At 50.5% G+C, this 24,710-nt stretch overlaps 1 protein-coding gene across 2 annotated transcripts; it reads left to right on the top strand.

Annotated features, from left to right (window-relative positions):
- The first annotated feature begins 303 nt into the window (after positions 1-303).
- On the top strand, positions 304-24,710 carry RHPN1 (rhophilin Rho GTPase binding protein 1). Of its 2 annotated transcripts, none has more exons than XM_066566998.1 (15): positions 304-902; positions 8,305-8,423; positions 12,457-12,585; positions 14,738-14,813; positions 15,081-15,158; positions 15,961-16,085; positions 16,476-16,642; positions 17,146-17,333; positions 17,451-17,607; positions 19,674-19,793; positions 21,615-21,809; positions 22,048-22,124; positions 22,866-23,012; positions 23,937-24,095; positions 24,187-24,710. In XM_066566998.1, exons 1-15 carry the CDS (start codon positions 813-815, stop codon positions 24,382-24,384), a joined length of 2,025 nt encoding a protein of 674 aa, XP_066423095.1. In that variant the 5' UTR covers positions 304-812; the 3' UTR covers positions 24,385-24,710. The 2 variants fall into 2 exon arrangements, with proteins under 2 accessions (XP_066423095.1, XP_066423100.1); XM_066567003.1 differs by having other exon boundaries at positions 8,308-8,423.

The raw sequence follows: 24,710 nt of genomic DNA on the forward strand, positions 1-24,710 counted from the left end.
TGGAAGGAGGTTTTGAGGGGGTCCACTCGGCTGGAGCATCTTTGGGAGGGGGATTTTGGGGGTGTTTAGGCTGTGAGGGGAGGGTGGTTTAACACCTCGCCCCATCTGGGGTCGCTGTACAAGGTGGGTTTGAACGCGGTGTGTTTAGGGTAGTTCTGAAAAGGGGTTTTGGGAGGGTTTAAACTTCCCTCCCCCCCCCCCCCCCCCCCCCCATTTAGGATAGTTCTAAAAGGGAGTTTGGGGGGTTCGCCCCTATTTGAGGCAGCCCTGTAAAAGGATTGTAAGAGAGTTTGGCTCCCTCCCTCCCTACTCCAAGTCTCTCTGTTTAAACCCCCCCCCATCCCATTTAGAGTAACTCTTACAGGGGGAGTTTGTAGGGGTTTGAACCCCCCCTATTTAGGGGAGTTTGGGGGGTTTAAACTCCCTCTTTACCTTATCCAGAGCAGCTCTTCCAAGCGGGTTTTGGGGGGGTTTAAACATCCCCCATTTAGGGTCTGGTGGGATTTAACCATCCCCCTGCCCGGGGTAGCTTTACAAAGGGGGTTTGCGTCCCCTCTTTTCCCTAAATTATTTCTGCTCGGAGGGAAGCTGAGGGCTCACATCTGGCCAGATGTTGAGTGCAGGGGGCTTTGCAACAGAACAGAGCAGGGGTTAGGAGGGGTTTAAGCCCTTAGATAGGACAGGGCTGGGATCTGGACCCCGGTGGGACTAAAGGAGGGGTCACCGAGCCCCCAGACCCCGCTGTGAGCTCAAGCAGGAGCCCCCCAGCTCCAGGCCCCCATTCCCAGCCTGTGGATGTTGCATCCCTGGAGATGATGCCCCCCGAGGAGGAGAGCCCGGATGGGGACAGGGACGGTGGCCTTGTCCTCCTGCACGGCCCGAAGAGCAGCAGCACACGGAAGGTGAGGATGGCCCCATATCCCTGTCCCATCCATAGGGATGGCTGTGCCCATGGATGGGGGCACAGGGATATCCAACCCTGCCAGGGGTGGAAATGGTGTTGCTGCCCCATAAACAGCCCTAAACAACGCCCTCCCAGCTCCTCATCCCTAAAATTCTGCTCCTGAATCCCCTCTTTTCTGCTGGCTCCATCCCCAAGCTTCCCAGCACCTGCTTTTCACCTCATTCCCTGAGATTTTGGGTTTTTTCTTCCTTCTTGCCCACAGGAAGCTGATCCAGCCAGGTACTCCCAGGGAAGTTCAGGATGTGCTGATTGCTCCTCTGGTGTTGTTGTTTAATTACCAACATTTGGGATGGAATCAGTGGGAATTGCCCTCAGGCTGCCACCAGCCCCTCATTTCTTGAGGTCAGAGAGGATTTAGGGAGCAAGGAAACATGGAAAACATTAATTTTTGGGTCTATATAAGCGTTTTTTCCCATTAGTTTTGCCCCCTGAGATCCAGCAGGATAAACCAGCAGCGAGTGCACTCCATAATCTGAGCCCTTCCTGCAAAAAGTCCCAAAACTTAAAAAACACCCCTAAAAAAAAATCCCAAATAATCAAGAAAGTGAAACTCAGCCAAGCTCTGGAAGGGATTTTTTTTTTTTGTTTTTTTTTTCCCCTGGATCAATCTGATCTGGAGTCACTTGAGCCTGGGCTGCAGCTCAAGAGGTTGCAACCTTAAACCAGGTCGGGGTTTAATTCGGGGCCTTGTCTAAAGAGCAGGTACTGCTTGTGAGGGAAGATTAACAGGAGGGATTTGGGACTTTTTTCCCAATTTGTTGCTTTTGGGTCCAGAGCACAAAGAAAAACATGGAAAATATTGCCAAGCTTCGGAGGGAGAACTGGGCAGGGAATCAGCAGCCTCTGTCATAATATGATTATTTTTTAATTAAAGCAGCAGAACACCTGATGAGCTCTATTACTTTATTTTTGTTATTGTTATTTGAAAGAAATTATCAATACAATCTTTTCCTGCTGTTTTTATCACCCTGACAACATCAGGAGCGTGGATCCATATTTTCTGCCTTGCAGGGGATCCTGAATGCTGCTGAAAAAATGATTTTTAATCCTTTTTTTTTTTTTTTGCCAAGTTTTCTGTCCTAGGAGTGAAGACTTAATCCACCTGTTTCCTGCTGGCACCTTGCCCTGACTCTCTGCTTCCCCCACCTCCTCAGAGCACTTTCACTCTCCTAAAATTCAATTTTTAACTGCACTTTGTGCTGTTTAAAAACCCCCAATCCCCCAGATTTTTATTCCCACCCCTGGCTTTATTTTTTCCTTCCTCTTGCTGACTGCATGAGCCACCAGTGAGGCCACTTGGGAAATTTAAAACCTTAATCCTCCCCTCATTTGTTCAAAGGCTCTGTGATGTAACCATATTCTCAATAAAAGGTTTTAGAGGTTTTAGCTGCTCCTGTCTCCCACAGAAACCCAGCTCAGAGCCAGGGTGCTCCATGAGATTAATTCCATGACAGGGAATTTCCTATCTAAATGGATTTTCAGGGAGTAAAAACCCACTTGTTGTCACTTCCTGCTTGCCTTATAGCTGCTTATATTAATTTCATAAATGCTTCTGGCTGGAAAAAAAAAAAAGGAAGGAAATTCTGGATAACCCTGGGGGGGAAAAAAAAGGAGGATTTCCAAGCTTGTTTTTGTGTGTGGAGTGCTTCCCTGGCTTTTGTTTTCCTCTCTGTCCCACGGGATAATGTGGCTAAAGCAGGGTCACTTGGCCACTTCGCCTGTGCTGGCCTGACTTAAAAACTTGTGGATTCCAAAGAGGAATAAAAATTCCAGCTGACAGCTGCGGCTCTGTGAAAATCCTTTAAAGACCAGCGCGGTTCTGGCATTAAAACAGGTGCTCAGAGTTATCCTATTCCAGCCTGGAATCATCTGTGCACTTGGGAGCTTCCTGTTTGGAGGAAAAACTCTGTGTAAGGAAGCACTGGTGCTGCTGAGAGGGCATGGAAATAAATCCCTGATTTTTTTTTTTTTTTTAGTTTTTTTGAGTGGGATGTAAGTGTTTAGTGCGAGAAATTTATGGGGTTGAGGTTGAAGCCACAGACCATGGGCCCATTGGATGGGGTTGGGATCATGGATCGTGGTCCAGCTTTGGGCTCCAACAACAGAAGGACCTGGAGCTGCTGGAGCAGATCCAGAGGAAGCCATGGAGATGCTCCAGGCTGGGAGAGCTGGGAATGTCCAGCCTGGAGAAGGATCCAGGGAGACCTCAGAGCCTCTTCCAGTGCCTGAAGGGGCTCCAGGAGAGCTGGAGAGGGACTTGGAACATGGGATGGAGTGACAGGACACAGGGAATGGCTTTAAACTGGAATAGGGTGAGATTAGATGGGACATTGGGAAGGAATTCTTCCCTGTGAGGGTGGTGAGGCTATGGAATAGAATTTCCAGAGAAGCTGTGGCTGCCCCATCCCTGGAAGTGTCCAAGGCCAGGTTGGAAGGGGCTTGGAGAAGCCTGGGATAGTGGAAGGTGTCCCTGCCCATGGCAGGGGGTGGAATTCCATGATTTGAAGGTCTCTTCCAACCCAACCCTTTCCATCATCCCATCAATATCCCTTTTCCTGGCACGAAAGGGTCCCAGTGTGTTTGCTCACACCCACGGCAGCGATCCAGACTGGCTGGAGTCCTGCTCTCCTTCATTCCCTGTCCTTGGGAGCAGGAAGGTGTCTCCTGGAGGTGGGGCTGGCTGTTGAGCTGAGCTCAGCACCAGCTGATGACTCCTCTTCCCACATTATGGATGTCTCGAGTCTCCGCTCAAATTAAACTTCCTCAGTTTCTCTCTGGGCATTCCCCGGCTTCCCTAACTGGGAGGAATCCTGGTGCTGACTCCTTTGTGGCCAAAACTGGTCTTGGACATGGCCCAGCTTGGTCCAGTCTTGGGCAGCTGAGCTGTGGAGCAGCCTGTGGGATCCAGCCAGGTTCTCCCAGTATCTCCAGGAGCTTTTCCTGCAATTCCTGCTGGGGCTCTAACTCCCAGTTACCAACCCCTTCCTCATTTCTTTGGAGAGATCCATGCCTGGATTTTACCAGCACGTTCCTGATCTGTGCTAGTTCTTCAGGAGCTGGATCTGCATCTCCATTTCTCTCTTCCTTGAAACTTTAACAGCACTTCCAAGGATCCCCTTTTCCCATCCCACATTTCACTTAATATCCTTCAGTTTCGTTTCTTCTCTGTTGCTTCCAGCTACAAAGGAGCAGAAACAATCCCTTTGTCATGGAATTACTGGCTTCCACATCTTCCTGCAGGTGATTCAGTGTGTCCCCGGTGCCTTGTCTTTGTCACTGAGGTCACAAATCACTCTCAGGGTGTGGCTGTCACCCAAGGCTTCGTCTCCTGGGGGTGCGAAGTTCAAAGTCCACCCTGAGTAAACGTTCCCTAAGGACTCCTAATTGCCATCCTGGATGGGCCCTCTGGAACAGGGAGAGGTGGCTGGAAGTGACAAAAGCCCTTGAGTAATTCCAAATGTTCCCTGCGAAGATAAGGCTGGGGAATCTTTGCCCTCCCTCAAAGGAGAGCTTGATTCTGCTCTGGAAAGGGTCTTATGGAATCTTTTTTTCCCCCTCATGTGGAGAGCCTGGATGAGGATTTTTGGTTCCATTGTCACTTCAGTGTGAGGCATTTCCCCTGATTTTTCTGGGCCTAAAGAGCCTTATTCCAATAAAATCATTAGATATGGGTTGGAATGGACTCTGTTGGGATCACAGAGTCCAGTGTTTGTCCCTAATCTTGCTTTGTCACAGGTGATAAACAGCAGGGCTGGCCACACCTCACTCATTTTCATGGATGTCTGATCCATCATTCCCTGTGTACAAACAAAAGCCGCTGTTCCATGGCTCCTCCACAATTTATGGAAGAGTTCTGTGCTCATTCTTCCTTAAAAACCTTTAAACCGGGAAGGAAAAGTCTGATTATCTCCAGAGCCCCTTCTTAACCCTCCCCAAATTCCCTTTTCCAGGTGTCCCCAGGTGCACCCCAAAGCCTGGATGAAAGAGCCTCTCTTTCTTCTGACCTTACAGGGGTGACCTTGAGAGCTTGAGCAAAGAATTCAGTGAGGAAAATCCCTTTTGGAACCCAACAATGGGATTTTGGTGGGATTTTTTTTTTCCCCCCTTTATGTAAGTCATGTTTAAATCCCTGGAAACTCATTCTGTGGTTTTTAGTTTTCGGCTGGAACTCTGACAGGAAAAGCTTTGGGATCCTTTGAACTGTTAGAAGGTGGAATGCTCTTCACTTGACTCCTTATTTTCCTCGTTTATATTTGGATTTAAAGATGGCCTTTTATGCTTTCCTGGAGCCATATTTCCTCCTTACTCTAAGATTTGTGGAATTACAACATTCCTGTGATGCTCCAGGAGCTCCTGCAGATGGGGCTTGGTTGTTCCTCATGGAATGATGTTTCTATTGATCCATGCAAGCCAGGGATGATTTTTTGGGATCGAGGCAGAGCCTCTTGAGGGAAGGTGTGCAGCAATCTCATATTCCTGCACTTTTCCAGCCTCATAAATGTAGAGGAAAGCAAAATGTGTGGAGATCACGAGAAATCCTTGAATTCCTGACTTAACCTCACAAGGCTTTGGGTTTATATCAGGGGCTCCTGGTTTTCCAGCACCTTTTTGCTGCTGGCTTAGGAGCCTGGATAGGGATTGAGAACTCATCCCATTAAATCTGATGGAGAAGCCAGGAAAAAAACCCCTCAGCTCTGGAAACAGCTTTAGTGCTTCCCAGCAGGAGAAGTCACATCAATTTGCTAAATCCTTTCATGGCTCTTGCAGGGAAGAGGTTTTAACCCTCTTGGAATATCTGCTGGAGCCATCCCAGTGTCTTCTGCATCCCACTCCTTTCTTTCCTTCATTACTTTCCTGCTTTCCCTCCAGACAAAAATCTTTATTTTGGGTTTGGATAATCCTTCTACTTGTGTCTTTTCCATCATCCCACCTGCACTTCCCAGGCCTCTTCCCCTGTGTCTCCAGGTGGTTTTTGCTCCTTTTCCTCACAAAAATTCCCTTAAAATCCTCTGGCTGCTTCTAAATAAATCTTTGCCAGAGATGGAAAGGACTCCAGGGTGCTGGAATTTGCAGGAAGAGATGGAGTTGGAGAAGAGAAACTTCCCACTTCTTGAGTTTGCATGGATTTCTGTGGCTCTGGAGGCACAGAGAGGGAACCTGGAACTGTCTCATTTGCATATATTTGCATACGTTTGTCTCTGGATCTCAGGCTCACAGAGATCTCATCTTGAAATTTGAAATTAAACCTTGAAATTTTAATGAGCACCTTCTCTTTACATCTTGGCTTGATTTCCTGATCCTTTTCCCTTTTTCCTCTGATTCCTAGATTGTTTTTCTCCCTAGGGAGCCAACAGGATGGGTGGATTCCCCCCAGGACAAATCCAAAAGTGACAAATCTGGATCAAACTTTCCCCTATTTGCTCCTGAGTATTTCAGACCCAATATTTATGCAGCTATTGGGGTGTTTTCCTCAAATCCCACTGCATTTCCAGGATAATTTGGATCTTATGCTTCCAGCTTGTTCCTTTAATCAAATTCATGGATCCCTGTAAAGTATTAATCCCACAGATTTATGGACCAGCTGGAGTCGCTCTGATTCCTCAGTCTCCAAGGGACCAATTAGGAGCTCCAATCTTTCCCTTAAATGAAAATCCCACTGTTAATCCCAGACCCTTTTCCAAAGGAAGCAGCACTCAGTGGACTTTGAATATGAGGAAGTAATTTTAAGGAAGCTGAAGTCTATGGAAATGCAAAATCTTCCATTTCCTCCTTGCTGGGTCCCATTGGAGAGGTGATCAGGCATTCCATGGAATTGTGGAATGGTTTATGTTGGAAGGGGCATTAAAGATCATCTCATTCCATGGGCAATGACACCTCTCACTATCCCAGGTTGCTCCAAGCCCCATCCAGCCTGGCCTGGAACACTTCCAGGGGCATCCACAACTTCTCTGGGAAACCTGTGTTGGGGCAGGGGCTGGAATGAGATGATCCTTAAAGTCTCTTTCAACCCAAACCAGTCCATGATTTTGGGATCTTGATCTTCCCATGATTTGCAGGCTCAGACCTTTCCATGCTCTTAAACCTCCCAGCTTTGTGCCTTCCCAACCAGGGATTTTTTTATCCAGGGATCTTCCAGAGGCTCATTCCATGCCTCTGAATCTTCAATGGGAATCATCCCCACTTGGGCAGAGCTCTTATGGCCCTGGATTTGGGGATGCCCCATTCCCTGAGGCATCCCATAATAACGCTGTGAGCCAGAGGGAAATTAGGTGGCTGCTATTTCCTGAGGTCAGGAATTCAGTGTTTTCCCTGTCTGCAGAAATTCCGAGCCGGAGCCGCAGAAGGGATGGAATCAATTTAGTTCCGTGAGCCCCTCATTCCTGCATCCCCGTGAACTCCTGACTCCCTGTGCTCCACATCCTGGAGATGGCCTCGGGATCACCTTTCTTCCTGAGCTTTGGGGTCATATTGAGCTCATCTCCAGCCCCCCGGGATCTTGGCTCGTGTCCAGACCCTGGGATGGGGATGTGGAATTCCTGTTCAGGACTGAGTTTGGGAAGAGCTCAGGGAAAGAAATCCCTGCTGGCAACACGTGGGATTGGGGGATAAGATGGTTATTCCAGGGGCAGGGGAAGGTCTGGGGAGTGAGAAACTCAATGTGACCTGGTCATGTGTGCTCGCATCCCAGAAACTCCCCCTGTCCCAGGCTCATCCCACAGGGTGGGCAGCAGGAAAAGGGGAATTCTGCCCCTCTGCCCTGCTCAGGTGAGACTCCACTTGGAATTCTGCATCCAGATCTAGGTTCCAACTGCAGGAGGATGTGGAGCTGCTGGAGCAATTCCAGAGGAGGTCCTGGAGATGCTCCAAGGGCTGGAGCCAGGCTGGGAGAGCTGGTAATGTCCAGCCTGGAGAAGAGAAGGCTCCAGGGAGACCTCAGAGCCCCTTCCAGTGCCTAAAGGGGCTCCAGGAGAGCTGGAGAGGGACTTTGGATAAGGGATGGAGTGACAGGACACAGGGAATGGCTTTAAACTGGAATAGGGTGAGATTAGATGGGATGTTGGGAAGGAATTCTTCCTTGTGAGAGTGGTGAAGTTATGGAATTCCCAAAGAAAATTTGGCTGCCCCATCCCTGGAAGTATCCAAGGCCAGGTTGGAGCAACCTGGGATAGAAGTTGTCCCTGCCCATGGCAAGGGGTGGAATTCCATGATCTTTAAACTCCCTCCCAGCCCAAAGCATTCCACGACTCTGGGCTCTGAAAGTGCACAATTTACGGAATTGATGGGATTTTTTTGACTCCCAAAACGTGGATTTGGGATGAGAACCTGCCCTTGTCTCTCAGCAGGGCTGTGACCCCTTTGCCCAGACCCAGCGCAGCAAACTCCAGCACCGCCGGGCCCGGATCAACCAACAGATCAACAAGGAAATGAGGATGAGAGCGGGAGCAGAAAACCTCTTCCGGTAAGTGCTGATCCCCTGGGCATCCCCCTGGCTCTGGAATTTGGTTGGAGGGAGGAATAGAGTCTTGATATCCAAGACTCAGCTGCTGGAAGATTGTTAAAAATCAGGATGGGAGCAGATGGGATAATGGGAATTTGTGGCTGAGGTTGGGCTTGGAATGCAGAGGTCTGGTCTGAAAACCCAGTGAGTGGATCCAAGGGATATGGAGCTGTTGGAGTGAGTCCAGATGTTCCAAGATTTGGAGCCCTTCTGCTCTTGAGCCAGGATGAGAGCTGGGAATGTCCAGCCTGGAAAAGAAAAGGCTCCAGGGAGACCTTGGAGCCCCTTCCAGTGCCTAAAGGGGTTCCAGGAGAGCTGGAGAGGGACTTGGGACAGGGGATGGAGAGACAGGACACAGGGAATGGCTTCCCACTACCAGAGGGCAGGGATAGATGAGATTTGGGAAGGAATTCTTGTCTGTGAGGGTGCTGAGGCCCTGGAATGGTATTCCCAGAGAAGCTGTGGCTGCCCCATCCCGGGAAGTGTCCAAGGCCAGGTTGGAAGGGGATTGGAACAACCTGGGATAGGGAAAAGTCCCTGCCCAAGATAGGGGGTGGAACTGGAGGTTTCTGAAGATCCACCCCAAACCATTCCATGAAATCCAGCTTTAGGATCATAAATAGCTCAGAAAATCCCGTCAGGATAGAGTCCAACCATTCCCCCAGCACTTCCAAGGCCACCACTTGTCTCCAAGTGCCACATCCACAGGGATTTTATCCCAAGGACAACTTTTTTTAGCATCGTTTGTGTTTATTTCACTTTCCCTTAATATTTGGAGCACATTTCAGGCTGGGAGGGTCATTAATATTAAAAATCCCATAAATCTGCCTTAAAATACAATTTTTTGGGAATATTCTACTAACTTGTTGATTGTTTTTATCCCAAATAAAATAAAATAAAATAAAATAAACTTTTCACTTTGGAACTGGAATGATTTAACATCAATGGAGTGTTCCTGTTGCACCTGGAAGAAGGGGATAATGGTTGATCCATTAAAAAAAAGGTGTTTTCCTGGGGGATGAGATCCCACTGCTCCATCCATGCTGTTGTGCCTCATTTAATTAAAGAAAAAAAGCCACAGAATCCCAACTTCTGCCTCTCCTGTGCTATATTAAAAAAAGAAAACCAAACAAACAACAGAGGGAAATGTGCTGGCTCAGCAGAAATCAGCCTGGTTTCAGTTGGAATTGGAGCTGTGGGAAGTGGGAGTGAGGAAAAACGGGATGCAAAACACATCTTAATTATCAGGGAAATGCACTGAGGGGGCTCTTTTTTTGCTGGCTCAGCACTCCGGGTGTCCTTTGGAGCAGCCACTTTCCCTCCCTCCTGCCCTCCCACAAATCCAGCTGAGTAATAAAGTTGATTTCTCGGCATTCCGGTGCTCCAAGCTTATGAAACTTTGGAAAAAGGAATAATCAAGCTTGAAATTAAAGGATGAGGAGGAGGAGGGGGGGGGATTATGTTGCAAGTCTAAAGGTTATTGCTTCAAAATTAAAGATTTGTGGTGCGTGAATAAAATTCCTTTGGATCTTTAGCCTGGTGCTGGTGGAAAAAACTGTGGATTGTCCAGCCTGGAGCAGTTTGGAGCTGAATTTCCTGGGATTTTGCCTTTAAATTTAAAAACAAACTAGCCTGATGCTTGGTAAAAGTAATCCTGTTCAGCCTTTCCATGTTTTTTCCTGGAAAAGCTGGCAGGAATGGGGTGTTGGGAAAAAAAAAATCTATGGGAAGAGCCAGAGGAAACCTTTTCCTTCCTGTTCAAACACTGGGATGGAGTGGAGGAATGGGGGAGATAAAAATGTCCAGGTTTTTGGAACGAAAGAAAAATAAATCACAAAATAAATCCCAGAAATTCCCTATCTCCTGGGCTCATCCCACAGCGTGGGCAGCAGGAAAAGGGGAGTTCTGTCCGTCTGCCCTGCTCAGGTGAGATCCCACCTGGAATTCTGCATCCAGCTCTGGGGATCAACTGCAGGAGGATGTGGAGCTGCTGAAGCAGATCCAGAGGAGGCCATAGAGATGCTCCAAGGGCTGGAGCCAGGCTGGGAGAGCTGGGAATGTCCAGCCTGGAGAAGGGAAGGATCCAAGGAGACTTCAGAGCCCCTTCCAGTGCCTGAAGGGGCTCCAGGAGAGCTGGAGAGGAACTTGGGACGAAGGATGGAGTGACAGGACACAGGGAATGGCTTTAAACTGGAATAGGGCCAGATTAGATGGGACATTTAGAAGGAAATCTTGGCTGTGAGGGTGGTGAGGGCTGGAATGGAATTCCCAAAGAAGCTGTGGCTCCCTGATCCCTGGAAGTGTCCAAGGTCAGGTTGGACAAGGCTTGGAGCGACCTGGAATAATGGAAGGTCTCCCTGCCCGTGGCAAAGGGGTGGAATTCCATTATTTTTAAGGTCTCTTCCAACCCAACCCTTTCCAGGATTTTCTGCTGTGTGTGGCACTTGCAAGTACCCCAGGAAAACTTTTCTCCTGGTAACAGATTCCTGGCAAAATTATGGGCAGATCCTCCTGGAAACTGTGCTAAGACACCTGGAAAATAATCAGGGGCCTGCTGAGAGACAAAAAAAAAATTGTTGGCAGCTGGGAACAAGGAGGGAAAACTCTCCTTAATCCATATGGGATGAAAATTGGACTGACAGTGTCCTGGAGATGTTGGGATGTGTGGGGGATAAATAGGAATTAAGTCTTGGTTTATAGGGATTAAATACTGGTTTATATGGAAACATAAGGTGACAGTGCCATAAGGGGAATTGCAGGAATGCTGAAGGATTTTTCATTGGAAGAGCCATGGGGATCTTTGGATGTGCTGTGGTTTGGTTTGTTTAGAATCAAAAAATCCTGGCAAAGGAGAGGCAGGAGGAGACTCTGAACCACCAGATTTTCAAAGGAAAACCCTGGAGCTCCTTCTGCTGCCCTGAACCAGGGCAGGGCAGGACCCAGAATGATTTAATCCATAAAAAATCCATGTCAAAGGCGATACTCTGGAAAAGCTGGAGGGAAGCAGTTTCCTGGTGGAGCAGAGCTTGTCCATGTGTTGTTTTCCCTGGATCCCAGCGTGGTTCAGCAGCCAGAGCCCCTTTCAGCTCTGGGTTATCTCTCCCTGCTTTCCTCGGGAGGAGATAAGCAGGGAATAATCAGCCTGGGAGCTTGTCCTGCTGGGAACAGCTGGAATCAATCCCTGGTGTTTACAGTTCCTGCCGGGAGCAGGGAAGGGAAGGCAGGAGCTCACAAGTCCTTTCTTTTCCACAAGGATTCTTTGCACCCAAAAATGAGTTTTTCCTCCTCAAATCTCACAGTTTGTTTGGAATGGGGGAGCACCTGGACTGGTCACAGCCCAGGCTGGAACTGCACTGGGGGTGAAGTGGGAATGGGCAAGGGGAGCTCTGGAGCAGGAATTCCTGGATGCTGCACTGCAATGAGTTTTGCCTGGGCTCAGCCTCTACCTGGATGTTCAGACTTCTCTAATCCCAAAATGCTGGGAGAGCTGGGAATGTCCAGTCTGGAGAAGACTCCACGGACACCTCAAAGCTCCTTCCAGTGCCTAAAGGGGCTCCAGGAGAGCTGGAGAGGGACTTGGGAAAAGGGATGGAGGGACAGGACACAGGGAATGGCTTCCCACTGCCAGAGGGCAAGTATGGATAGGATATTGGGAAGAAATCCTTTCCTGTGAGGGTGGTGAAGCCCTGGAACAGAATTCCCAGAGAAGCTGTGGCTGCCCCGTCCCTGGAAGTGTCCAAGGCCAGGTTGGATGAGGCTTGGAGCAACCTGGGATAGTGGAAGGTGTCCCATGGCAGGAGTTGGAATGGGGTGACCCTCAGAGGTCCCATCCCACCCAAACCTTTCCAGCATCACCTGGAGACCCAGAGGCACAATTCTGTGGAAAGGCTGGGCTCGATGCACATGGGTTGCACCACTGGGTAACTGAGTCTCGAGTGGAAAAAATAAATTCATGGATAAAAAGAGGGAAATTTGATCCGTTGGTTTCTTGCAGGGCCACCAGCAACCACAAGGTGAAGGAAACGGTGGCTCTGGAGCTGAGCTACGTCAACTCCAACCTTCAGCTCCTGAAGGAAGAGCTGGAAGAGCTCAACAGCAGCATGGACGTGTATCAGAATGAGAGGTGGGTCTGGGAAGAGCAGCCTGTTCCCTTGGGATTTCATTTTTCCCTCTTGTTATGGAATTTTTCTGGGAGCAAGGCTGCTCTCACCTTGTCCGCCCTGCTCTGTCCCATGGCCAAGGGTTGGGACAACCTTCAGAGGTTCCCTTCCAACCCAAAACCTTTCCATGGTCATGGACAACAAGGTGGTGGCTGGAGGATAGGGGAGGATTTGGGTATGGGCCAGAATTCCTGGAAAACTTTCATCCTGGGAATGTCAGTGGTTCCCTTCTAGAGCTGCAAGGAGAAAAAAATCAGCTTTTCCTAGGGAATACTGGGATGTTTTGGATAGATGTAGCATCCTTTGGACACTGATGTCCCAAAGCAGGAGGAATAGGGAAGAAAGGGCCATCTTCCCTTGTACTGACCTGACGATCCCACCAGAGCTCTTCCCAACAGGACATTTTGGTGATGGGTATCACCATGCCTGGAAGTGCCCAGGGGATGACTGGATGTGACACTCAGTGCTCTGGGCTGGGGGGGAACAGTCACAGGTTGGACTCAATGGTCTTGGAGGTCTTTTCCAGCCCAAAAAATTCTGGGATGCTGGGCTTTTTCCTCTTTTTCCCTTCCTGAGGTGGATGGTGTTGGATGGCAGCGTGAGGTGTTGTGTGGGTGACATGGCTGAGGGACGGGATGGGATGGGACGGGACGGGATGGGACGGGATGGGATGGGATCCAGAGGGACCTGGATAAGCTCCAGAAGAACCTCATTAGGTTCAACAAAACCAAGTGCAACATCCTGCACCTGGGATGGGGCAATTCCAAGCACAAATCCAGGCTGGGCAGGTGGGGAAGGGATGGAGAGCAGCCCTGAGGAAAGGATTTGGGAGCATTGGCAGATGAAAAGCTGGAAATGCCTCATCCACATGTGCTCACATCCCAGAAATCCCCCCTGTCCCAGGCTCATCCCACAGGGTGGGTAGCAGGAAAATGGGAATTCTGTCCCACTCAAATGAGATCTCACCTGGAATTCTGCATCCAGCTCTGGGGTCCAACAGCAGAAGGACCTGGAGTTGCTGGAGTAGATCCAGAGGAGGTCCTGGAGATGCTCCAAGGGCTGGAGCCAGGCTGGGAGAGCTGGGAATGTCCTACCTGGAGAAGAGAAGGATCTAGGGAGACCTCAGGGCCCCTTCCAGTGCCTAAAGGGGCTCCAGGAGAAGGACGTGGGACAAGGGATGGTGCAACAGGACACAGGGAATGGCTTCCCACTGCCAGAGAGCAGGGATAGATGGGATATTGGGAAGGAATTCTTCCCTGTGAAGATGGTAAGGCCCTGGGATTCCCTGGGAATTCTTAGGGAAGCTGTGGCTCCCTGATTCCTGGAAGTGTCCAAGGCCAAGTTGGATGGGGTTTGGAGCAGCCTGATCCTGTGGAAGGTGCCCCTCTCCATGGCAGGAGTTGGAATAGATGATCTTGAAAGCCCCTTCCAACCCAACCCATTCCACAAATCCACGTTTCAGTGTCCATCCACGTGCTTTTCCAGGCACATTCCCCATCAAGGCTGCTCAGTTTTCCCAATTTGCCACTTGCTTGCCCTGGTTTGAAAAGAAATCAGGAGCAGCAACAACAACCCCATACTCTGCCCAGGCCAAACAAAAACCCTCTTTGTTTATTCCAGACATTGGATTCCAGTGGAATTCTTGTTAGGGAATGAGCAGTAATGGCTTTCTGCACTAATTATAGCTCCTGGAGCTGTTTGTTCCAAGGAAAATGTGGGTGCTAATTCCCTGCCTTGCTCTCCTGGTTTTCATAACTTCCTTTGCCTGTTTTCCTCCCCAGTTAATGATTGATTAATGAGTTACCAGCAATTTGGGGGAATAATGAGAGGAGGCTGTTGTGTTGGTGAGGGCTTGATCATGCCTTGCCCACTCAACATCCAGGATTCCTCTGAAAAAACAGGAGCTGGAAAAATAAGATGATTTGGGGGTTTTTTAGCACTTCTCCTATGCTGCCATTCCCAAATCTTTTTGGGAAGAGCATTTTTCCATGTGGAGTCTCTTAATAGGAGCAGCACCAGCCCAGGGCAAGGAGCTTCTTCCTTTTAATCTCCACTCCACAGGATCCATCCAAGATTTTTAATCCAACCACCAAAGAGGTTCTTGTCTTCTTCCAGTGAATCCATCAGCGTTCCCATGATCCCTCTGGGACTCAAGGAGACCAAGGAGCTGGATTTGCTGGTACCACTCAAGGTGAGCTTTGAGTTTTCATGGATCGATGCTGAAGCAGCTGAAATTAATTTTCCCATTTAGAAAAGCTACCAACAAATAAATTCATGGAAAGGAGCTGGACTTAAAATATGGAAAAGGGGGAGATGAAGGTCTGGAGATGCTGGAAAGCAGGAAAGGGACGATATTATTACTTAGTGGAGGTTTTCTTGTGGGCAGAAGTGGAAAATTCTTACATGAAATTGCCAGAAATCTCCCTTTAAATAATAAAAGTTTGGTTTCCCAATCCAGGATTTCATCAGTGAGCACTATGGAGAGGAGGGTGTCCTGTATGAAAAGGAAATCAAGGAATTCATGGAGCTGCGACAGGTTGGTGTCCCTTGGCTTCCAAAATTTGGCTTGTCCAGGATCACTCCTTGGAGATGTCACATTTCCTTTGGGGGTTCCCCTCATCCTTTCTCCAAATTCCATATTTGTCCTTGGGTGCAGCATTCCCATGCTGGAGCACCTTGGACTTGGTTTATAGGTTCCAAAATATTACAGATTATTCAGGAACTGTTCATTTTTCCATATCCTCGTTGCCCTGCTGACCTACAAATGAGCAGCAATAAAATTTATAGTACAATCATTATTTATAGATAATGGCAAGGCTGAACAACTTCTCTCTCTCCAGGTAGGCCTTGGAGAAGAGGGAATTTAAAGCAGTCTGGGAAAGGAGGAGAAAAAATCCTGTTTATTTCCTAGGATTTATAAAATCAGAATTTCCATAAGTTTTTCCAGCACAACTCCCAGGCTGCTGCTTCCACATTTGAGTGTCCCAGCACCCAGACTTTCCCCATGATTGAAATTCAGAATCATGGAATAGTTTGGGTTGGAAAGGCTCTTAAAGATCATCCAATTCCAACCCTTTCCATGGGCAGGGACACCTTCCACTGTCCCAGGCTGCTCCAAGCCCCATCCAACCCAGCCTTGGACACTTCCAGGGACCAGGGAGCCACAGCTTCTCTGGGAATTCCATTCCAGGAATGGAATGGAATCTCCACCTTCACAGGGAAGAATTCCTTCCCAGTATCCCATCTATCCCTGCCCTGTGGCAGTGGGAAGCCATTCCCTGTGTCCTGTCCCTCTTGTCCCTCTTTTCCCATCCCTGTCTCCTCTCCCATTCCCGCAGGCCATGCGCACCCCGAGCCGCAACGAGGCCGGATTGGAGCTCCTGATGGAGTATTACAACCAGCTCTACTTCCTTGACAGCCGGTTCTTCCCTCCCACCAAAACCCTGGGCGTCTTCTTCCACTGGTGGGTGCAGCTTTCCCTGTCCCACTTGGGTGGGGAGGGAGTCAGGATCCAAATTTCCATATGGAATCTCTGCTGCGGCTGGTGGACACCTGGATTTGGATTTGCTGTTGCCTTGGGTGGGTTAATTTGGGGAGGGAGAGGGAAACACAAATCCCATGGGATGTACCATGATGGGAATGGTGTCTCCAAGCCCACCTGAGTGCTGAAAACTCTTCAGGCTCCTCCTGCATCCATGGGAATCATGGAGTGGTTTAGGTTGGAAAGGGCCTTCAAGATCATCCAGTTCCAACCCCCTTTCCACGAGGGAGAACACTTCGTGTGGACCATGACAGGGACACTTTGGGGACCGTGACCAGGGCATGGGCAGCTGTTGTCTCTTCCCTTCTCCAGGTACGACTCCCTGACGGGGGTCCCATCCCACCAGAGGGCCCTGGCCTTCGAGAAGGGAAGTGTCCTCTTCAACCTCGGAGCGCTGCACACCCAGATCGGAGCGCGGCAGGACCGCGCCTCCCTGCCCAGCCTCAACCAGGCCATCGACGCCTTCCAGAAGGCAGCTGGTAAGTGCCTTCCCCTCTTCCTCCTCTTCCCAAAGGTGGGAATGATCCACGGAAACTCAGGAAGGGGTGGGAGCAGTCGTAGGAAGAGGTGTTCCCAAGGGATCACGAATAGAGCGCGAGGTGGCTCCACGTTGGTTGTGTGGGTTGGGAAGAGGAGTTGGGATGATCCAACAGCCAAAAAGGATGTCCCCCAAAAGAATGACATCCAAAAGGATGTCCCAGCTGTGGAGAGGAGAGATGCTGATCCATCTCCCTATAGAAAAAACAGAGCCTGGAACTGGGATCACCTAGGGCTTTGGAGAAGGAATTGGGCACAAGGATGGTTTAGCTGGCAAGGGTTGGACCTCAGATCTTCTCACCCACCACTGACATCTCACCACTGGTGAGGTGTTTGATATCCTTGCAGGGCAACCTGGTTTTGGAGGGAAACCTGCCTGATCCCAAAGTTTGATTCTCTTCCTCACAAGCCTGGTAACTTCCAGGAGCTTCTCTCTGTCCTCCAGGTGCCTTTAATTACTTGAAGGAGAACTTCTCCAATGCTCCCAGCCTGGACATGAGTTCAGCCTCCCTGACCATGCTGGTGAGGCTGATGGTGGCCCAGGTCCAGGAGTGTGTCTTTGAGAAGATGACCTTGCTGCGTGCCCAGAACGACTTCCTGTCCCGCCTGCAGCTGGCTCAGGAGGCAGCAAGGGTGAGGAGGGTGAGGATTCTGGGAGGGAGAGGATTTGGTGGGATTCTGTGGTCCCTGCTGTCACCATCTCCTGAGGGACATCCTGCATTCCATTTCTTCTCCCTTCCCTCTTCCCAGGTGGAAGATGTTTATTCCCTGGTGCACCAGACCATGAGCCAGCCCCACGTCAAGGACTACGTTCCCTTCTCCTGGATCACCATGGTCCAAGTCAAGTCGGAGCATTTCAAAGCCCTCTCCCATTATTTTGCTGCCATCGCCCTCTGCGACTGCCCCGGTGAGTGTCCAGCCTGGAGGGAGCTTCCTGCTCATCCAAGTACTAATTCCACTTTATTCCTGGGTTTTGGAGAGGGATTCCCAAAAAAAAAAAAAAAGAGGTTATGGATACAACACCCAAAGTTTTTTGAATGCTGTGGATCTTCTGTGTGAGCTGTGGATCTTCTTTGTGGACTCAGCAATTCATCCCCAAGGCGGATTTTTCCATACTTCTGGTTTCCACAGGGAAAAATCCTTAAGAAGGGGAGGAAAAAGCTGCTGGAGGGATGTCACCTGCTGTCCCCCTTGGGGCTGGGTGGGGAAATAAGGGTCACCTGCCTGTTTTGGGTCACCTTGTGTTGGGCCAGCTGAGGGCTTCAAAAATCCAAAAATAAATCCAAAAATACCTTGGATTTGACTTCCAGCCTCATGGATGGGTGTCCGGGGACCCTCAGGGTGGTGGCAGCAAGGTACACATGGTTCCATGGAGTCACTTGGAGCGTGACTTCAAGACGTGACCCTTGATCTCCATCTCTGCCACCTCCAACACCCTGGGAGCAATTTTGGGCTGTAGCAGAGGATCCGGGGGTGGGCAGCAGATGCTCCTGGTGACCTTTGGTGTCACCTGGTGGGTGGCTGGTGAAGATTTTTGAGGGCTGGCTGCCAAAACCAGTGCTGTGACCAGTGGCTGCCAGACTGTCCTCACACCCTCCCCCGCTCCAGAGCCTGCCCAAAATCTTCCTTGTGCCATGTGGGCGTTGCAGAAGCTGGGTTGAGCAAGGAGATGGGAGAGAGGGGGATAATGTGGAGCTGGAAGGGCTTAAAGATCCAAACAGGAGAGGATGGTGATGGAGATGGGATTCCGTGGGGTACCAAGGGGCAGGGCAAACCTTCCCCTTAAAATTTTTGGTGACCTTAGGCACTGTGGGAGGCAGAAATCTGCAGGAGATGCCTAATTTAGGAATTTTTTTGCCTGCTGTTGGGAGCTCATGTTCCTGTTCACACTTCTCCCTTGTCAGAATAACAAATGTTTTGCTTCCATAACCAGCTGGGAATAAATTCCTTACGCTGCAGTTTAATCCCTCAGGGATGCTGACATGGCAGGAGCTGGCACAGGGAGACCCAGCCCTGGAGCTGCCAATTCCCAGCCCTCTGGATCCCAGTGCCCACCAGGCTTCGAGATCCTCTGTTTGGAGCAAAAAAACTCCCTGAGACATTCTAGGTTGTTTCTTATCCCAATCTGTGTCCAGGGAAAGAGGCTGCTGTGCAGCCCTAAGTGAGCCAAAGAGGATTAGGAACAATTTGGGCTAGAAAAAAGGGTTAAAAAAGCCTAGTGTGGGGTTTGGAGAGCCTGGGAGAGCTGCATCCATCTCTGTTTTTCCATGGAATGACCTCCTTGGTTGCACTGTGGGATAGAGAAAAGGCTCCAGGGAGATCTTAAAGCCCCTTCAAGTGCTTCAAGGAGCTCCTGGAGAACTGGAGAGGGATTTTGGACAAGGGATGGAGTGCCAGGACACAGGGAATGGCTTCCCACTGCCAGAGGGCAGGGATAGATGGGATGTTGGGAAGGAATTATTTCCTGGGAGCATTCCTGGACTGGAATTCCCAGAGAAGCTGTGGCTGCCCCATCCCTGGAATTATCCTGGGCCAGAATGGCTGGGGCTTGCAGCCCATTAGAAGTGTCCCTCCTTGTGGAAAGGGATTGGAATGTGATGATCTTTAAGGTCCTTTCCAACCCAAACCATTCCATGATTCCCTGATTTTGTTGTCTCATTTGTCTCCCTGTCAGTGATCCCCCAGAGCTCTCTATTCCCAATCCTGCTTCCACACTGGAGCAAAGGAAGGCAGGAAAGAGGAAAAAAATCTGTGTTCAGGACAAATCCTGCCCTTAACTTCAGATCCTGGTGCATCCCTGCTGGGATCATCCCTGGCCCCATTCCTCATTCCTTGCAGGCCGCGGTAGGATGACAGGAAGGTGCTGCCAGGGCCACCTGAATGTGGATGTGACCTCCTTGTCCCCACTGCCACGGGGGGCTGGGTGGCTCTGACCTCTCCCTAATCCCATCCCCATCCATTTCCTTCCCACAGCTCCCTCGGATGCCGAGCTGCTGGAACAGGAGAAGGCTTTCCTGCAATTCCATGTCACCATGCCAGAGGGGCCATCCCTTCGTGTCCTGCTGCAGGATCCCGAGGAGAGGAGGAAGCTGGGTGAGCACAGATTTCTGGATCCCACCACAATTCCCACAAATGATGAGCTTTTAGGGGGGATCTCTCTATGCAGAGAGGAATTTCTCAGCAGATTTCTTCTCCTGGGAAGCAGGAAAGCATCACAGTCCCCTTGAGGGTGTGAGGACCAACTCGTGGTGCTTGTCCCAACCTGTCCAGCTCTGACAGGAAAAATTCCAGGTGTTCCAAGCCAGGTAACATCACCCAACACTACATGGAAATCCACAGGGACACAAAGATCCTGGAAGCTCCTTGGTTTGGGCTGACTTGGCTGGAAAACAAGACACAGCAGATGCTCAGGGGGTGGCTTTTTCAGCTGCAGCGAATTCTTGGGAGACAAGAACTTCTTCCCATGCAGGATTTCAGCTCCAGGGAAAGAACAGACGCTGCTTATTCAGCTGAAGTCGTGTTTTGGCAGCCCCTCCTCAACAGGGCCGCACCAAGAGCAAACTCAGCACTCAGAATTTGGGGTGTTGCCTCCCCCAGGAGCTCTTGTCCCTCCTTGCACACGTGTGGAAGGAGGCAGATCCCACCAGGAATGAGTTTGGCCTCAGCAAAATCCTTCAGGATGCTCAGCCAGGTTTCACTGGAAACCTCCAAATAAACTCCAAAATCCAAGTGTTTTATGGTGAAAGCACCCCAACACACTCAGATGTGGTTTGCATCAGCTTTTCCAGCTCTGCCTGATTTTCCTGGGGAAAACAGGCTCTGTTCAACATTCCTGGTAAAAAATAGATGTGCAGGCACCAAGCTCAGCTTGGATTTGGTTTGCAGGAAGGGAAAAACCCAGAGAGGTTGTGGATCTCCATCCCTGGAGGTGTCCAAGATCAGGTCACACAGAGCTTGGAGCAACCTGAGATGTTGGAAGGTATCCTTCCCTATGGAAGGGGGGTTGGAATGAGATGAGCTTTAAGGTCTTTCCCAACCCAAACCATTCCATGATTTTAGTATTATTATTATTATTATTATTATTACCCATAATTTCACAATTTATAGATTTGATAAAAATTCTCCGTGGGGGGAATCTCCTCTCTGTTTTCCATCCAACCCCAGAACATTCCCTCGGTATTTAAGTTCCTCTGGCTGTGGATTCCGGGAGTCTGGAGCAGACCTCATCTCCCTGGATTCTGTTGCCACCGTGTGTCCTGAACGTGAAATGCCACAGGCACACGTGTATCCATGAGACACACACGGAGAGAGCTTTTCTGGGAGTTTAGCCTTGGATACGGCTGCCTTGGTTGCAGTTTCCCACGGAGGAGATGCTTTGCGTTGATACCCGTGGGTCACTGGAATTTCAGCTCCTCTTTCCCGACCACTTCCATTTCCCGAGGGTGGGAACGCGCTGAAGGCAAGTGGAGAGGAGCAAGGAGCAGAGGATGGAGAGCAGAACCTGCAGGACAAGGATAAAGGCTTAGCCTAGAAAACAGGGACGTGTTGCACCTTCCCAAGGAGGACAGGCCTGGGTTGTTCTCCGTGTTCCCATTCCCGAGGGATCCGAGGCGATGGAGAGAAGTTAATTTGCTCAGGAGATTGAGGTTAAGCGTGAGGAGGGACGTCGGGGGTGGTTTTTCAGGAACATCTGCCAGCTCTGCTGTCAGGGGAACGAACTAGGTCACCCTTCAAGGTCCCTTCCCAGCCCTCCATCGGGCTGGGACCGACCCCATTTAGGGCTGGGAACGTGACTGGGCTGTCCCTGAGTCACAGCAGGGTGGTGGCACCGCTCCTGAAATCCGTGGGCAGCCGAGCGGGAACGGCGCCGGAGCTGCCGCTCCGTCGGGCTCAGCTCCCTCTGCTCCCTCGCAGGCAAAGCTCACCTCAAAAAAGCCATCATGAAGCACGAGGAGGCCATGAGGATCCATGGATTGTGCAAGATCCTAAGGAAGATGGATATCCTGCAGGAGGTCCTGTCCTTCGCCCACAAACGCTCCCTGAGCAAATATTCCGAGATCGACCACGAGGAGGATTTCTTTGAGACGGGAGAGGCTCCGGACATCCATCGTGAGTGGGGGTTTTTTGGGATTGTGGGTCGGGAGGGGGTTTGTGGGTGGAAAGGACTCCATGGGGAATTGTACTATGGAGGGGGGTTGGCCTGGATGATCTCTGAGTTCCAGTCTGAACTATTCCAGGATTTATGTCCTGGCTCTTATGGGATCATGCTGTCCCTCTTTGGGATGGCAGCAGCTGCCCCAGCTGCCTGAGGTCACCCCCGTCTGTGCTTTTCTTTCCCTCCTATCAGCCAAAACGCACCAGAAACCCGAAATCAAATCCCCCAACTTCTCCCAGGTGAAGGTGACCGACCTCTTCCACAGGCTGGTACGTACAGCTCCAGGAACGGGAATATCCCGAGGGAGCAGCCGTCTCCTCCTCCTCCCCTGCATGCTCTGCTTGCCTGGATTCCTTCCTCCTGCAGCCTCTTCTCCCTCTCTCCAGCAGTTTTGCAAGGAGGAGCAGCAGGAGGAGGGCTGGGATCTGTGTCTGTGACACAAATGGGTCACAAAGCTCATCTGGTGACAGGGGAGCAGGCACGGGAATTTTGGGTGGGCTTTTCCCAAGAGACCCTTGGGAAGAAGGGTTTCGGTGGCAGGAAGCAGCAGGAAAATCCCACTGGATCTTTATCCATGCCCTCTTTAGGTTTTTAGGGTCCTGGGGAGCAGGACTGGGATTCAGGACAGTGGTGGGATCTGTGGTGGGATCATCCCTGAGTACCCCAGGGAGAGTTTGTGCATCTCAGCCCTAGGGCAGGCATGAATATCCTGCTCCTGTAAGAATGGAAAAGCAGAAAAAGAGGGGAAAATGGGAAAGAATTGGGGAAAAGTGACCCTGAACTAGTGACCTGTCCCTCCACCCTGCTCCTGGACCAACCCCTGGTGGCATCCCCCAGGTCCAGACAGCTTCAGCCTCGATCATTTCTTCTTGGATGATGGGACTGTTTTCCCTGCAAAAGACAGGCTTTCTTCCTCTGCCCCCTCCCCATCCCTGAAATGGGTTTTTTTACAAGGCTGCACAGTTCCAGGGAGCTGAAAAGATGCATTCCATGTTTCTGCCTCATCCCAGGGCCCCCTCTCCGTGTTCTCAGCCAAGAACAAGTGGTATCCAGCTCGGAGAGTCCACCTGATGAGAGGAGAGAACGGCTTTGGATTCACCCTGCGAGGAGACTCCCCCGTCCTCATTGCCGGGGTCATCCCAGGGGGCTGCGCTGCTGTGAGTATCCCAATTTCTTGCTATTCCCATGGGAATGCCAGAAGGGAGCTGCCTGGAGGGATTCCAGGTGTTTTTAAGTCTTAAAAGAGTTCAGGAGGAGACTCATCCCTGCTGGAGCTCAGGCTGGGGTTTGCAGGTGGGCGTCATGAAATGATTAATTTTTAGGAGATAGCTAAGGAGAAAACATGGAATTTTTTTGGGATGTGACAGTGGCTGGAACAAGATGGCACATCCCAACACAAGGGACAAGGGAGCTGGATGGGCTTCCAGCAGTTAAAAACTGAGCAAAATTCCATGTTTTCTCCAGTGACAGTGGCTGGAACAAGATGGCACATCCAAAAAACAGGGGCAGCTTTGTTTTCCATCAGAAGATGCTGGAGAATCCTGGTGGGAGGCCCTAAGGATCTCTCTGCTCCCTCAGTACCAACCCATCCCTCCAAATCCCAGCATCTCTGGAACAACACTCTCCTTAGCAGCAGGATCACATCCCTCTTTGGAAAACTCAAATCTCCCCAAAGACTGGGATGTGGACAGGATATGGTCCATATCTGGAGCAGAGTTGTGTCTTCTCCTCCGCCTGGAGAAGGGAAGGCTCCAGCGAGAGCTTGGAGCCCCTTCCAGTGCCTAAAAGGGTCCAGGAGAGCTGGAGAGGGTTGGGACAAGGGATGGATTACCAGGATGAGAAGAAATGGCTTCCCAAAGCCAGAGGGCAGGGTTAGATGGGTATTGGGAAGAAATTCCTGGATGTGGGGGTGGTGAGGCCCTGACAGAGATTGCCCAGAGAAGCTGCAGCTGCTTCATGCCTGGAAGTTTCCAAGTGATAGTGGGAATGGTGGAAGTGTCCCTGGTGGGACTGGATGATCTTGAAGGTCCCTTCCAAACCATTCCAAGATTCTCTTGGACGTTTTCCCTCATTCCCTGCAGGAAGCTGGGCTGAAGGAGGGGGACTACATCATCTCAGTGAATGGCAAGGACTGCAAGTGGTCCAAGCACGCCGAGGTTGTCCAGCTCCTGAAGAGCACCGGGAAGGAGGGGGTGGACATTGGAGTCATCACCCTGCAGGGCTCGGAATGCCCCAAAGCCGTAAGTCACACCCCGCAGGAAACCACGGGATTCCTTGGAGCTCTCTGGGTGCTGCCCTGGCTTCACTCCCCTCTCCACCTTTCCCAACCAGGCGGACAGGAAGGCAGCAGTGATGTCCTCGGGATCTGGGATGCTGAAGAGCAACAAGGAGAACAGCAGGAAGAGCCTGATGAACAGCAAGAGCGCCAGCACGCTGCTGGTGTGGAGCAAGAAGAGCAAGAGGAGCAAGAAGAGCACCTACAGTGGTGTCCCCTTCACCGCCGTGGGGGACAACGAGGCCATGTACTGACCATGCTCCATGGTGTCCCCTGAGCTCCAGGACTGGCTGCCCGGGAAGTTTCCCAAGCCTGGCTGGGCTGCGAGGACTCCCAGACCAGGGAATGCGCCGCTGGTCGGATCCGCGCCAAGAGGTGAGCGAGGCACCTCCACCTCCCAACTCCTGTGTCCAACAAGCCCCTCAATCTGGGGGAAACTCGGGTTTATTGTTAATTTTGGGATTATTTTTTTTTTTTGCTCTCAAGGGGGTCGGGGGGAGCTGTGCTAAAGCAGGGCCCGGTTTGTGTCTTCTGCTTGGCCAAAGCCAGCCCCAGCCATTAAAGCAAAAGTGTCACCTTC

Source organism: Molothrus aeneus, chromosome 1 (genome assembly GCF_037042795.1).
Source record: "Molothrus aeneus isolate 106 chromosome 1, BPBGC_Maene_1.0, whole genome shotgun sequence".
Classification (NCBI taxonomy): Eukaryota; Metazoa; Chordata; class Aves; order Passeriformes; family Icteridae; genus Molothrus; species Molothrus aeneus.